This window comes from Engystomops pustulosus, chromosome 4 (assembly GCF_040894005.1).
Source record: "Engystomops pustulosus chromosome 4, aEngPut4.maternal, whole genome shotgun sequence".
In the NCBI taxonomy this organism is placed as follows: Eukaryota; Metazoa; Chordata; class Amphibia; order Anura; family Leptodactylidae; genus Engystomops; species Engystomops pustulosus.
In genome coordinates, this window is record NC_092414.1 from 69344274 (window position 1) to 69361121 (window position 16848).

General features: G+C 41.4%; 1 protein-coding gene across 1 annotated transcript in view; it reads left to right on the top strand.

The window, feature by feature from the left end:
* NEURL1B (neuralized E3 ubiquitin protein ligase 1B) overlaps positions 1-16848 on the top strand; it is a 34651-nt gene that overhangs the window by 14348 nt on the left and 3455 nt on the right. The window contains exons 2-3 of the mRNA XM_072146175.1: positions 9769-10329; positions 15580-16284. Coding sequence (XP_072002276.1) covers positions 9769-10329; positions 15580-16284 — 1266 coding nt within the window. The remainder of the gene's footprint in view (positions 1-9768; positions 10330-15579; positions 16285-16848) is intronic.

Genomic DNA, 16848 nt, shown 5'->3' on the forward strand with positions numbered 1-16848 from the left:
TGGAGGATATAAAACATACCGTATATACTCGAGTATAAGCCGAGACCCCTAATTTCAACACAAAAAACTGGGAAAACCTATTGACTCGAGTATAAGCCGAGGGTGGGAAATGCATTGGTTACAGCCTCCCAGTATATAGTCTGCCAGCCCCTGTAGCATACAGCCTGCCCAGCCTCTGTAGTAGGAAAAAAAATAACACTGTACTCATCTTTCCGACGTCCCCCATAGGTCCTCTTCTGTCTCAGACAGAAGAGGACCTACGGGTGACGTCAGAAAGGTGAGTTTTGTCTTTATGTTTTTTAGTTGACTCGAGTATAAGCCGAGTTAGGGTTTTTGAGCACAAATTTTGTGCTGAAAAACTAGGCTTATACTCGAGTATATAAGGTAACTTTTAATAAGTAATTCTGTAAGACCGCATCCAAGTGGATGCTAAGATTCAAAGTATTAAAAAACACCTACACCTAATACTTTGAATCTTAGCATCCACTTGGATGCGGTCTTACATAATTACTTATTAAAAGTTATGTTTTATATCCTCCATTACCCCTATTTTGCTGTCTGATTTGAGTACTAGAGGTTTTTTTGATTATATAGACTTTTGGCTGCTTTACATTTATTCTATAATGGGAAGTAGTGGGAATTGACTGGAAGAAAGTCAGAAGATAGATTGGGTCCTCATACACATTGTATAAAAGTAGATATTGCATTTACCACCTATGGATATTTACCCACTAAAACAATGTTATTAGATGGGGTTGTGGAACCAGTTGGACCGTAAAGATTTTTGGGTTGGTATCTCGGCAGCACTTTAAGGCAGCAATGTGTGATGTGGGTGCATACATGTGTATGTAGCTGGGAATGTGAGAGGACTAAGACATAATTGTAATGTCTTCTTCTGTAGAGTTATGTAACATGACGCACTATGAATCACAAGTTTTGTTTTACTGTAAGTATCATTACACACAGGGCAGAACACGGCAATGTGTTGACTGTACTCACTAACCCATAACTTATTCATTATATGCTAATTTGGAAGACAATTATGTAAGTATCGACTTGAAGGTAAATGCTGTATCTTGATCTATAATCTTCTGTGTACTATTGTCAACAATTGCCTACATCCGATTCCATTCTGCCGATGGAGATGAATATTTTATTTAAAGGGGTTTCTTGGCTTAATGTATTGATGATGTCTTCAGAAAGAAGAGTTCTGTAATATGAGATTGGTGGGTGTCCTTAGCACAACTACTACTCAGATCAGCTCCCAGCTGCAGTGACTCCTCACAGCCACTACAACAAGCATGGAGCTGTTTTCTTCCAGTTCAATTCTCTGTTTATAAGCTGCAGAGTACATCTGATCCGTGGGTAGCCGGGTGCTGGACCTCCACGTATCCTTGGGATACTCATCAATGTTTTAAGTCCCCAAATCTCCTGGTATAAAAGTACTAGCCCTATACGATAGCTGGGTGATTGGTCCATCACATATTTAGAATTTATTACATCTGCTAATTTGCAATATTGATGGGTATAAAACCTCCCAAAATTTTGGGTGACAACTAGACTAGGTGTCTAGTTTCAAAAAAATGTAATCTGTCCACAGAAAACAAAATGTTTCCCACGTCGATGTGGAGTTTATCTTGCCCTTAAGTTATGAGCAGTAAACACTGGAAAATATTCATTAGTTAGAGTCTAAGAGTCCCATGGTGGACATCTTGTCATAGAACTGATACTTTGCATCTGCACACAGTTCATTTCTTTCCAACCTGCAAGCTGTTGTGTGAAGCCTCCTAGTGCGTGATCAGGCCGTGCTTGGACAAGCGGGTGGATGTTACGAGAAATAGTTTGTCTTCTATTAATGATATCTCTTGATGGATCTGGCAAGAACAAGAGAGTTTCCTACTTTCTGATCTATTATAAGGCCAGAGAGAGATTTTTATGAAGGCAAACAAGTGTCATTTTTAGTGACCAACTGGCTGATGGAGTAGACACGATATAAGAACATAAATCACAGAATTACCACATTTTCAATAAACCTGACAAAGCTCGGGAGAAAAGGTGAGAGCTTTGACCGCTTAACCAGGGAACTCTTAGTATATTAAATTTATGGATATTACCTGAAATCTGATATACATGGAATGACAGGGGCAGAACATTTTGTTCCTTTTTGTTGTGCTCTGCTTCTATTTGCTATCCATGGATTATGCTGTAATCTCGGTACATAAAATGTTCTGCTGTCCACCAAGAATGTCAAAGTGATCATTATGCTGAGATTGCTGGCTTTAGGTCACTTGGAGGTATAAGAAGGTGAACACAAAAGATTTAGCGACTTCTAGAGTGATTGGTTCAAGAGTCAAGACTAAAAGAAAATCTACCGTCAAAAACCAGCATGATAAACAGGGACGCTTACTCATGGATCCAGGCATTGTGACTGTGGTAATCTTCTTCTATTTGTTATCTATGGCCTCATTCTTGCTAAAATCAACTTTTATAATTATGCGCTGCAGCATCATCCCTCTACCTGCTGTAATCTGACACAGTGGGAGGGGGGAAGTGCTTCTGCACAGTATAACATCCTGTGAAGTTACAGCTTGGGGGGTCTATGGTAATGACCACCAGAGCCGTTAGACTCATTAGCATAATTTTAAAAGTTGATTATGGAGGAGACATAACCAGTACACAACTCCCAAAAGAAAACGACACCGACAGGTGGGATTTCCCACCTCCTAAGGACATGAAACAATGTGGAAGGAGGGTCCCTCCTCAGTTGTTTCTGATGCTGATCTAGAAGACGCACACGGCAGTGCCCTATCAGCCGGTTCCCATATGATCACGTAACACAGATGGACCAATCAGCGCCAGAGAGGGGGCAGGGCTAAGAAAGGTTGGATCTAGATTTGAAATTTAAGTCTGACATTGGGTAAGTGCTAAACGCTATTTTATGGTGAATAGAATACATGAGGCGGTGTTCTGTTTGTTGTCTGAAAGTTGTTCGTTTTTATGGGTCACGACCAGCTATTCCTAATGTCAGCAGTGTCTCTGTGGGTTTCAATTATCTTGCTACAAAATGCTTTTTTATTTAATTATTAGTTATGTCATTTATTTAAGAAAATAACGTAGTTATGTAGTAATTAAAATTCCGTGTTGGTTTCATTGTGTAATGGCTCTGAACAATGGGTCTTCCAGACTTGCTGTGACTTGGAACGGGTGTATAGGGTGTCATAATCCCCATTGTTTTAGATATCTATTGATGGACACCATAAAATCTCATTTTAGAGGATTATTTTCTTATGTATACCCAACATTACTGGCTCAAGTTAGAGCAGAGTTTTTCTGGCATGGTAAACTCACAATTATTTATTTCACTTTTATATATATAAAAAAAAAATCCTTAGCAAAATTCTCATTTTATGATAAATACCTCATAGGTGAGTCCTAAGACGTAATGTGAGCGGCACCGACTACATATGTGCGTGACTCTCCTTCCTAGACAAAGGGAACACTGTAAATAGCCGGGCAAGCATATGTAAAGAAATTGTGAAAACTCTCTTTATGTTACAGGACAACTAATAATTCAGGATTACAAATTTCCACCAATCTGTCACTTGGTATCCCGTACCCATATATGGGTTTGACCATTCCTTTAAAGAGGTCTCCTCACTAGATTCATGATCTACAAGGAAATATATCCCCTATGGACTAGGTATCGCCTATTCCGCTTCCGACTTTTCTAGAAGATTTGCCTTTCCTACTGGCCATTTCTGGGAGCGGTGATCCGATTTGATTGGTAGCATGGGGTCACTAATGGATGTCATTTTGGGGGTGCTTGTGATTCTAATTGATGAGCCAATGTATCAGCAGAGCATTGTGGGATTTGTAGTATTAGTCAACCGTCAGGACTGCACTACTATACATTTGCATTTTATCGAGGGTCAAATATAAAGATTTGGCCCATGTGGCAGAGTTTGGCTCCCCAGTTCTATGTTATGTGAAGCCTAGTGTTCAAGATAACTCTTTTATCTATATTTTTTAGCTTGACCATCGACTACCTGCAGTGTTGTACTCAAGCGGTAATTCATTGGGTCCCTCCCAGGACAGGGTTTTAAGGTTTCTGGACTTTGGTCTCATTGAATTTCTGTCTGGTAGATAAGAATGAAAAGGCAATATCTTCACTCCCGGATTTAATGAAGTTCATTGCCATAAGATTAGTGTAAAAAACCCCTCCCAATGAAGGGAAGTGATCTGAGAGGAGCGTCTCATGTGGAACACATAATACTGTGGCGGAATTTATTTCTTGTGTTTTCCTCCTGCACGTATCTCCACTTAAACAATGCTCGGCTTTGTTTGTCTGTATCTTGGGGGCTTTTGGCTGATTAGTTGGGATTGCACACAAATATTCACTTACTCATTCCTTCCTTTTTCCACATTGCTGCCCCTTTTTCTTGGGGAGGCCCCATAGGAATTGCAGCAGAGCCTGCAGCCGGGTGGGGCGAGGATTGCCTGTAACTTAATATAAAAAAGGTGATAAAGCATAAACACATTTTATTTCCAATTACATTTTCTGTAGAAGTAAGCACTTAGTAGCTAACACAATAACTACTAGCATATGTTATTGTGTGTCTGTATATTGCCTTCTATCCTTGACAATGGTAAGGCAGATCTGTTACATGCAGTATGTCTATGGTCATGTGGGTCTATGTCTGGTACTATGGTAATACTGTGTTGCCAGGATAGGGGTATAAGGAGAGATTGTGGTTCATGGTAACACTTACCATGCATTTGTTCTGTATTCTCTTTCCATTCATTCGTGTTTGGATATTTTTGTTGATGTGCAAAAAAGTTTTCCAGGGTAGGAGAAAGTAAAACTATGCCCCCTGTGCTACCTTAAATGAGGCATAGGCAATGGGGGTCATTTACTAAGGGCCCGATTCGCATTTTCCCGAAGTGTTACCCGAATATTTCAGATTTGCGCCGAGTTTTCCCTGTATTGCCCCGGGTTTTTGGTGCACGCAATCGGATTGTGGCGCATCGGCGCCGGCATGCACACGACGGAAATCAGGCGGCGTGGCCGAACGATAACCCGACGGATTCGGAGAAACCGCCGCATTTAAAAAAATCCTATACCTTCACCAAGTATAGGATGGTGCACTCCGGCGGACCTCGGGGGAACTTCAGCGCAGCAGCGACATCTGGTGGACGTTAGTGAATCACCGGAAGACCTGAATCCACCGCACAGAACACGGCACTGGATCGCGAATGGGCGGGGTAAGTAAATCTGCCCCAATCTATCTATAAGGAGAATCATTGGCTTCCTGACCTATATCCATGGCCTCACCCATCCATAGCAATCCACATCACTGTACCCCACTGTATCAGCTATAATACCGACTTTACCATTAGTATTCCAGGCACTTCATACTCCTGTACCCCCTCATAGTAATTCATATGTTGTCCAGACTTCATCGTTCTGCATCTATTTCGGATGCTAGTCAGCTTTGTTCGTTCCTTTTATCAGGTTATTTTTAATCAGGTAAAGAAATATTACAACTCTCAAAATAAACCATGCGTTGCTCACTCTCTTATATTGGATTTCTTTATTAAATATATGTGAGAACAGTCCTTTTTGGATATAGAATATTGTATTCTATTGTGAGGCATTCCTGTTTAGAGTTTATGGGGGACATTTATCAGGGCTTGTATGGCCGATTTGTATGGGCATGAAAGGTGAACTGCTATTGGTGGAGTGGGGTTTAAGTAGTCATCGTTACCCGGCAGAATTGTTGGTTTTTTGTTTTTTTTCTGGTGGGTGCGGGAGGACAGCACACAACTTATACACAAAAATTAATAAATAATCTTTTATGGTGCTATATAAATTGAAATATTTAAGGTATTTACACAATTAAAATAAGACCTAACTGTCGACTGTCAGATGAAGGAGGGCTCTGCTCTCAAGAGCTTACTATCTAGGAGACTATCTTTACAACTAATGAATGATTCATGAATAATGAATCTATTGTGCCGCATTATTAAGTGTGGTCTTTATCAAACAACCTTTCTACTTGGGCCCCATGCACCCATAGAGGTCTGTGGCACCTGGCCATGTTGTGGTGTCCACAGTGTCTCACTGCATCGTGATCGAGCGGCTCAGCTTTCTAAGGGTGATGCCACACATGGCGTTTTGAATCCGTTTTTGGTCCATTTTTAAGCAGCCAGTTACACGCATGTGTTAAAAAACGGACTGCTTAAAAGCGGGTTCAAAACGCCATGTGTGGCATCACCCTAAGGAGAGTGGAGTGTGAAGTGCTCACTACTCCTCCCCAGCTGTGTGCTCACCCATGTTTGTGTGCATGAGTATTTATGTGTACAAAGAGTATACATGGCAAAGGCTATGCCATAGGTTGTGAGGTGCAGGACAACCTTCAGTCCACAGAGAGACAAAATTATTGCACAGAGCGGTGTTTTGGTGGTATTTGTTTAGCCATTTTGGGATCAAGACTGTTAGTTGTTGTGCACTACAGCATTGAAAAGGTCCGACTGGTGCAGTTCCGGTTACTTTCTGCAAGAGGCGCAAAGTTCCTGAACGTATTGACTTCACTTTAACACCTTCAGGATCAGGCTCTTTTCAGTTTTTGCATTTTTGTGTTTCACTTTCCTCATTCAAAAATCCAGATTTATTTTATATTTTTCCTTTGACAAAGCCATGCGAGGGCTTGTTATCTGTGGAATTGTTTTTTCCCCAGTGGTGAAATTGACAAAAAAAAAGCACAGTTGCACCATTTTGGGCTTTGCTTTTATGGCCAACAGTTTGGTAAAGCATGCAATGTAGAAATACAACCTAAGCTTACAATCAGTCTGGATCTACAGATCTCCTCATGTCGTACAGCACTTGGTTGTGATTGTAATGAAGTCTAGAACATTCTACATCATGTCCTCACTGGATCTATAAAAAGCTCAATTATGTTAGATGACTAGTCACCTCGTAATCGGGGGGAGTGTCTGGACTTCTATCTATATTACGTGTTTAGCAATAGCTAACCTGCTCATACAGGGAGCTGTGCATTATAAATAGCATCTCAGAGCATACAGAACAGCCTGTCCTCATCCTGCATATACAGTATCTCTGCCGTTCATAGACAGAGGACATCTATGTATTATATTCCTATTGCTGCAGCAATAAAAACAAAATAACAATAATAGAAGCCAAATAAAACGGGCCTTTGTAGTATTCTAACTAGAACACGACTCTGTGAAAGTGACCGAAGTGAGATATTTGATTTAGGCTACATCCACACTACCATATGGTGGACGTATGTACAGCCGCAAGCTACGTCCTAACTTTCCACGTGTTACGGTCCGTATGCCATGCGTTTCTATGGAGAGGGGTCACCTCTCCAGGCGCTGAATATATGACTGGTGTGCATATAGCCTGACGGCAACCACGTTATTTCTACTTTCTATTCTTAACTTGAATGTATCTTTACTGAAATATCCTTCAATAGTAGGGTTGCCATCTCACTGGTGTTTAAGAAGACATTGCCAGTATTTTATTTTTTACCCGTCCTATTAAAGGGATTTTCATATGTGTACAACTATCAAAATTTTTTAACCTATTAGCCATCTTTTGGCAGCCTTTTCTTTTTGGTTTTAAAGGTTGTATTCCTGGTCATTTATAGTGGAAAGCTTACTGTGTTTTTTGTATGTTGTTCTTATTTTATGCTTTTCAATATTTGAAAATCTTCAGTAATTTATTACAGTTTTTGTTTGTTTTTTTTCATGCTATTGAGATGCCAGTCACACAAACCTCACTTCAGAATATTAGCCCTTTGGGGGCTGTACCCTTTCTAACCACGTTTCATATATAGGAACACTTTCATAAACCTCAGGTTTAGATTTCCAGTCTCTTCTTGTTGGATCATGGTAATAGCAAGAGCTTCTTTTACCTAGGGCAAGGATGACTTGTTGGCTTCCCCTGGCACATACTGCCTGCAAGTCTTTTAGAGATTGAAGAACATGTTCATTACCCTTGTCACATAGTTTACATTTCTCCTAGTGTTTATGTAGCTTTGTTTTAAGTGGAATGCTGGATCAATGTTTGACCACGTTTGACAGCTGAGCGATACAGATGCTGGTAATGGCGCTAGTCACTATAAGGAGTGCCATAGCGCTTGCTTACAGATATCTTATCTGCAATGTAATATCTGCACCGCACAATCTGTAAGCAGATAGGGGAACAAGTGAGACCTTGTGCTGCGAATGCGAAAATAAGGACACTGTAATGTTGATGACTATTCAATAGGAGAAGGGAATGTGGATATATTGTTATAACTATAAAATTATTAATGTTTACTATTTTGCGACTATGTCTCAAGGTAATGATATTATAGGTAGGGGTCTTTTCAGAAAGGCAAAATTTTCGTGTCAAAAGTGTATTTTGCTGCTTTTGTGCGTTGAGATTTTTCGTATCCACATGCAGTATAAAGCGTGTGCCGCATTGAAATTTGCTGGACTGTCGTGTCTTTAGTGTCTCCTATATGGATTGTGAAGAGGTCACATGGGTTGTATCTGCTCATTTTAGGGTTGACCTCTGTATTTCTTTAGGCACATTGTAGCTGATACTGTAAGACAACTCAGCTGCGGTCCTTTTTTTAGAAGCTGGTAGTGCTAAATATACTGTTCCCAATGATTGCCACCATGTGGTCCTTTGCCTCCCTGCAAGTGACTCTGGCTGCATGTGACAGCAGAGAATAAGCCTCTCTGATAAACGGGAGAACACAGCTGTTCTAGGGAGATGTCTGGCAGCCGCTTACACCTCCTCCCACCATAGAAATAACATTCGGTCTACTGAGCTGAATGTACACGGTAATATGGGGTTAGCATTGACTGCATCATGTATATGGCTGGGGATTCTCGTTCAGAGGGTGGGCTTTGAGGCTTTTACGTCAAATTGTGCCAATTTTAATAGGAGTCCATGAAAAGGCCACAATATAATTAAACCTTGTGTTTTTGTGTTTTTTTGTTTTTTTTTTTCATTTTTAGCAGACCAGTTTTGATGTTGGAGTAAACCCTTTTTAAAATGAGGAAATAACATATTCATCAGCATTATAAACATGACATTACGAGACTAAAAGAGATTGTAGAATTGCTATAGGTTTGATAATATAATTTTCACATTTTTAATTTATGCTACAAAAGTGATTTCTGTGCTCCAGTTATCATGATATAAAATAAATTCTTGTCCTCATCCTCTGTAATAACACAGTGTTAGACAAGGGGTTAAACACAAAGGCCCCAGGAAGGAAGGAAAGGCTGGAGGAACAGCACGTAACCTCCAATGGGATGAATTTACATTACCTGTCGTCTTTTACATTTCAGCCAAACCGTGGGCCTATATAATGGAGGAAATGGCTGCTACATGTTTCCACTAACAAAAGAGCAGGTACCTCAGGGTCCATGGGATTGGAAAATAAATCCAGCTTCCTCCAGCTGATACTCTGGAGAGACATTTTTATTTTACTCTTTTAAATCTGTGAATTGAACAAAAAAAAAAAGTTGGCAAATTGATATACGTGGAAAACTGCACGTGTACCATGTAGCCTAAGGGCCTGTGCCGAAGGCTCACTGTATTATTGGAATCAATAAATTAGACAATTTATTATTTCTTTGACTTTTTTTGTGTCTTAAAACTAGACAGTTGTTTTCCAAATCCCTGTTATTGACTATATTCTTATAAACTATTCTAATGACGTTATTAACACTTTGCTCCTTCTGCAGATACAAGCCATCACAACCGTCAAGTGGCCAACAGACCCTGTTACACCCTACTCCACTGTGGCCAGGAAAGGAGGCTCGTCCTGTCCCGCACAGAGTCTCCACGCTTTCACTGCCAAACAAAAGGCAAAAACATCAGACTGGACACTAATGGAAGAAAAGCCATCCGGCGCAATAGTTTTTGTAATGGAATCACATTTACTAGTCGACCTATCCATCTCTACGAAAAGGTCCGCTTGAAGCTGGTGTCTGTACACCATGGGTGGAGCGGGGCTCTGCGCTTTGGATTCACAATTCATGACCCGGCACAGATGAAACCAGAAGACATACCCAAGTATGCATGTCCTGATCTTGTCACACGGCCTGGATATTGGGCGAAAGCCTTACCAGAGAGATTTGCCCAAAGGGACAATATCTTGGCATTTTGGGTTGACCGCCAGGGAAGAGTTTTCTACAGCGTGAATGACGACGAACCCATTTTATTTCATTGTGGAGTAAAAGTGTCTAGTCCTCTGTGGGCTTTGATTGATGTGTACGGAATCACCCAAGAAGTACAAATACTAGGTAACACAAACCTTTTCTTTTGCTTTTCTCAAATTGTTCAGAACATCCTGTTTGATGTGTGGAAGTGAACAATACAATGTGGGCCTTTTTTCTTTCCATGCTCCAGTTTATATTTGCAATTGTGTTACTGAGGTTGTATTATGTATAAATTATTTTGAATTATTAGAATTATTATTTATCGCTGGATTAATGGTTGAAGAGACTCTAGAAAGAGACATGAAAAATTTCGGGCAGCCTTTTATCTCCCCATTTGCTTTTGCACATGGCTGTATACAATCCCTTTTTATGTCGAGCCTCTCACTTGTAGCCATCAATGGTGCTGCCTACTGTATATCTTGTATCTGCAACAAGAGACTCTTTAGGGCCTCTTACACAGCATTCCTGTGTTATCGGATAGGGTTTTTAGAAAGTCCAGTACTTGACCCTCCGCAAGAAACTCCGGCTCCCTGTCTTATCTCTGAAAACAGGAGTGTTCTCATTCATGTTTGAAGATCTTGGAAACTTACAACCATTAAAATAACAGATCAACAAATTACCTCATTTAGACAAGGCGAAGACATTATTTTCTACTTTAATCCAGGTATTCTGCTGGCAGAATAGCAAATTAAGAAAAGTTATGGATTAGGATTGCTTGTGGATGAAAGTAATGTTTAGGGTTTTTAATTAGAAACTATCCATGATGCTTATTTCCATCACTTTGTTTCTGGCCAGCATCACCCATAATGCCTCATGTCTCCTTTTTGGAGACACAAATAAAATCTCTGGCACTATATGGACTTCAGAGGTTGAATTATGGGGTTTCCTGAGGTAAACTATTCTGTAATCTTAATTATTGACAAGAATTGGCATAAAATGAAAGGAGTTGGACTATAGAAGATGTCTGGGCTTAGAAGACAGCCGGGCTTAGTCATCTGTATTTGGGGACCAGTTGCTTGCTCACCTGCTTCCGTGAATGAAGGCAGGCACAGCTGTCGGTGGATGTCAGTTGTTGTAAAGAAGGGACACGTGTAGGACCAGGTGCAGCCAATGCCGGGGACTATCAGATGTGTCACAGAGGATCTGTCTTATTTCTCTCTCTCATTTCCCCTGATGATTGAGCTTCCATGAGTCTTTGAGCCCTGATCCGCAATTTCACAGAAGACGCATTGCTTTTCCAGTAGGGAGGACAAACTCCCCTTGGCCTTGGCCTTGGCTGAGTTGCATGAGTGGACCAAAAATCCCCAGAATATTAGGGGACATTTATCACTGCTTGCTTGTATGCCAGTTTTCTGGCATAGAAGCCCTGAAAAAATCGCAATGCCTAGCAAACCTTTACTCATTGTGATTGTTTCCCCTTTACGCAATGTGAAGAGCGGGGCAGTGGACGAGCATGGGGTGTCCCTTTCCTGTACCTGAGCATGCGCTGTGGCCTAATGGTTGCTGGTAATAGGGCAGTTCTATAATTGAAAGCCAGTGCATGGGTCTGCTGCATACATGGCCAGAGCGTCATGATGGATCTGGCAGTCATATGATTATTGCCCCCCAGTAGCATTCCCCTACACCCAGCTTCTTGAGGTAGGATTTGGTTATGGAGTTGGGATGAAATAGTTTAGATGCTGAGTTCACATCTCAGTCATTTGCTCCACATTGCAGGCTCTGATGAAGGCTAAAGATGGTCTATTGCAGGACCTAGATGTCCTTATTTGTGGACTAGGACTTGGGGATTAATGATTTATTCTTCAAGTTGTTACACTAAAACAATGATAGATTTGTAACATTCAAGGGATAAAAATGTATTTCAAACTAGACAGGAATATACTTAAGTAGAGAGAGTATACAGTGCTGTAGGCTCTAAATGAATAGGCACATAGGCTGCACGTGCTAGAGATCAGCTGGAGATACTGGTTTAATAAAGGCCATTTCCCTTCATTATATTTCTAAATATCACTTACTGACATTTATAGTGTTACTTTACCTTAATATAGAAAGTTTGTTGAATATACTTCCACTTTTATAACTCTCTATACAATCTGCTGACCTTTCCAGCAGCTCCAATGACGTGAGATGCTTTGTGTTAAGTATGTGGTGTGCACGGCCTCTGTGTTCAGACCCTTATTTAGCTTGACATTGTCTTCTATTGTGTTTTTTGTTAATTTTATTGCAGTACAGTCGAATGCATGCAGTAGCATATTACAGGCGGTCCCCTACTTAAGGACACCTGACTTACAGACAACCCTAGTAAAAAAAAAAAGGACGTCTCTGCCCAGTGTGACCTCTGGTGAAGCTCTCTGGATGCTTTACTATAGACCCAGGCTGCAATGATCAGCTGTAAGGTGTCTGTAATGTAGCTTTATTGATAATCCTTGCTCCAATTACAGCAAAAAAATGTTGAAACTCCAATTGTCACTGGGGCAAAATAAAATTTTGTCTGGATCTACAATGATAACATATACAGTTTTGACTTGCATACAAATTCGGCTTAAGAACAAAGCTATGGAACATATCTTGTATGTAACCCGGGGACCTCCTGTATATAAAATCTTTTTGCGTGGCGGCCTGGGGCCCATGTCCTAATCGGCCAAATAGAAAAAAAATACAGTCCATAAGCCACTTGATGAAGAAGTGGGCATATATGTAGTAACTCGGCTATGCAAATAATAATCATTTTTTTCCTCTTTGTTCAGAGCTGCTTAGGAAGGGAGAATCACTAGAGTAAAACGTCTCCGCACCCTGGTAGTTGTCTTCCTTGCACCTTTATGCCATTTGATATGGGGGGAACCATGCTCTGTTACCAGTCCAGGGCCTACAAAGTACTCGCTTTACCTCCTTAGCCCATCGATAAAAAGGTTATAGGTTGCTGTGTTGGAAAATCATTAGATCTCTGCAGGTTTTCCGATCTAAAGTTTCACTGGTCATGAGAGTAACTGAAAATAAACTGGCTGATGCTATAAGCGTCTTCTCACTTGAGTATCGCCACGTCTTAAGAGATGAGCTGCAATTCCGTGATGGCACACCTCCGTTTTGCTTTCATTATCACATGTGGCTATTTGGAGTAGCGGCCAGTGGCCTCCAGGGCCGTCATTGTGATTACAACAAGTTTGACAAATTCCTATGCTTGTATGTATTCTTACTCAGGCATCGGCCTATTAGATTACCTCATATGGTAACATCTACCCAGCTGCGTCCTGCCTGTAGGTTTAGACATCTGTGACTATGTGTGTGCCGTGACAACTGCACTCTGACCCCTGACATGGCGACAGGTTAAAAGCCCGGGACAGCAGTCTGTAACTTAATAGGGACATGGACAGTTGTACTTGGTATACTTTTATACTTTTTTACTTTTATACCTAGTTACTTCTGTAAAAGAGCTTTGTAATACTATCTTCTATAGACAGAGGTCTCCCCTAAACTATATACCAACTACGGTATATATATTATCTATAAGTTTGCCATCTAATGGGCACAAAACTGACTAGCAATAACAGATCATGCTTTTTCACGTCTTACTACCTACTGTATTTCCTTAAGTAGAACTGTTCAGGAAAAAGAGAAACCTCATAAAACGTAGTCTGCATTTCACAGAAGACTTTGAGAAAGAACAGAGCTTTGGTATCAGGGTTCACAGAATTCGGCTATCTTTCACGGGATGTAAACAGCCCAGAGCAGACATTGTCACATCCCTGTTTCTTCTCTAGGTGTGCACGCCATATTCTTCTTCCATGTAGTTGTATCTCCTCCAAATGTCTAAAGCAACTACAGTGATTCCCAGTACCTAACATTTTATATTTTACCTCATGAATTTCCAATATCTTTCCCGGGATGTAAACAGGCAGACATTGACGCATCCTTGTCTCTTCCCTAGGTGAGAACAGAGCAGCCAGCACTCAATGTTCAGTTTTCTTTTTCTATGGCGGGCACATATACCATTTAGTTGTATCTTATCCAATTACTAAATCGAATACAGGCCGCCGATTCCCAGTGCTTTACATTTATATTATACCTCATATTATGAATGGAGCACGTGCATATTCCACAGCGCCGTACACACCTCATTGACCGCATGCCCCCCGCAGCCCGGGTACACTGAACTGCTGGATCACATGGCAGCCTGTGCCCAGTGAGTACAGTACAGAGAAGCCATAAGTGCAGGAGAAGGCAGGAGTTGCTGTGTGTGTATTACACAGGCAGCAGTCAGGTGTCTTTGGGACACTAAACAACTGTAGGTCCTTATTGTTTAGTTTTCCAAATTGCTCTGTATGACAGATATTCATGGGCACGTATATACTGCCCTTGGCCTGGAGCTCTTGTTGCTGTGCTATGCTGCCAGTGACGACGGGGTACACTAAACTGCCCTCACTGACGAAAATTTACCTGCCTGGTTCCATGTAACTTTGCTTTTCAGTTTACCCACCCTCCACCCCACAACACGCACATTGCCCTACACACCCCCTGCCGAATCGGATTTAACAATCCTTTGTGTCCCTCACTGTATGGCTGTAGTGTCCCTCATAAATAGCCGTGTTGGCACTTTGGGATTATTACATGGACTTTGGTTTGCAGTTTGGGCACTTGGTCTCTAAAAAGTTTGCCAACCACTGCCCTACACCCTTTATTCCTGGTCACTTCTGGTCATTTGTTTGGGATGACAAGAAAAAAAAAACTTTTCTGGACTGAGGTGACATATTCCATAAGGTTATTATTTGCCCGGGTCTGTGAATGTTAACAAACCTTTCATACAACTTGGATGTAACAGCGAGCGCTCATTTCTGTTTGTTACAAAGCGCTGCAGGCTGAGGAGAAAGCTTTCACAGCGTCCATACGTGACAGGAGACAGCTGCGCAGCTTTTGTCGCCTACTCATTACCACGCTACTATGAAATGGATCTTTTTATTCAGAACCCAGAGGATACCAGCCAAATGAGACTCTAAAGCTTGATATCAAGGCTAGGCATACAATGGAAGGTCAGGTTGGGAGTTGTAGTTCAGCCAGCAGCTGATCCTACTCATGACAAAGCAGCCATTTTGTCTTGTTTGGCCCTAGACTTGGTGACATAACACTTGGATATGTGTGACACACCAATCTCTTGATTGATTGGTTGACTCGGGCCAGAGGACAAGTATTGTTCGCTTAATGTGTAGATGACATGTGCTGTTGACATGGATTAATGCATATACTCATCCACCCAGTCCTTGATCACGACATGTTCCTATTGCATATTATTGTATGTCTCTCCCTTCTCTGTGTAGTAAACTCTTTGTTTTGCACCCACAGATAGCATGTTTGCTGACACTATGCCACCCGGACGATTAAGCAGTCCCCGGCTGAGTACGTGCTTGCCGCAAAGTAGCCATGATTCCGCAAACTTCAACAACAATGAACTGGAGAACAATCAGGTGGTAGCTAAAATAGCGAACTTAAACTTAAGCCGAGTGCCACCACCAACCGATAACCACGCCATACCCTGCTGTCCGAATAGGCGGCAGCGTACCCAAGGGATGCCAACGTTATTGGACATGGAGCTTCATTTTCATCCAACACGTGGTGCTGACATCACCCTGTCACCAGATCGATCAGTGGCATACACCAATTGGCAGGAGAGCAACAGGACGATAGTGTTTACGGAGAGGCCAGTGCATATTGCGGAGACCCTCTTTATAGAGACCGCTCAATTGCCACTGCCTTACTATGGGTCCTTGTCATTTGGCATCACCTCCTGCGATCCAAGCACATTACGAACCTATGATCTGCCATCCAATCCAGACTACCTACTGGATAGAAAGGAATATTGGGTTGTACATCAAGGCCTATTCACCGTGAGCAACGGGGATATCCATAGTTTTTCATTTATGCCTAATGGGGAGATTCATCATGGAGTGAACGGGAACAGTCGCGGGATGTTGATGTGTGTGGACTCCTCACAGCCTCTCTGGATGTTTTTTTCAATTCATGGGATTGTGAATCAGCTGAGGATTATGGGTAAGTGTAATCTAATGTTATAGACATAATGAGTAAATGGGTTACTGCTCAGCCTTTTTAGGTCATAACTTACACAGATCAAAGCACTTGATGGAAATGATGGAAAGAAACCACGAGTAGCACTTCTGCAACTAGTTTCAGTTGTGATGGAGCTGATAAATCAATCTAAATAAACCTCCACACAGATCATTATGTTTTACCAATGTTTCTATCATAAATGTTCAAGAAAAGTACAAAAACCTTTGGACCTGGCTTAAAGAGGACCTGTCAGGACAATTTTAGACATTAAACTACCCACAGATCATTATGGACCTGTGGTTTATAGCTTCATCCCGGTCCTCCCTGTACCACACCCTGGCTTCACTGTGCATGCGCCATGGTTACGTTGATTGCACAGTAAAGTTGGGGTGTAGAGCTGCACAGGCATGGGGAGCACAAGAGATGGATCTGATGTGCCTCATTAGACTCCCCTAGAGGTAAAGTTACATTTTTGTTTTTTTTTATTTTTGGTAAAGAGCAATTTGGGACATTTAAACCACTGGTCCATAAGGATCTGTATGTGGT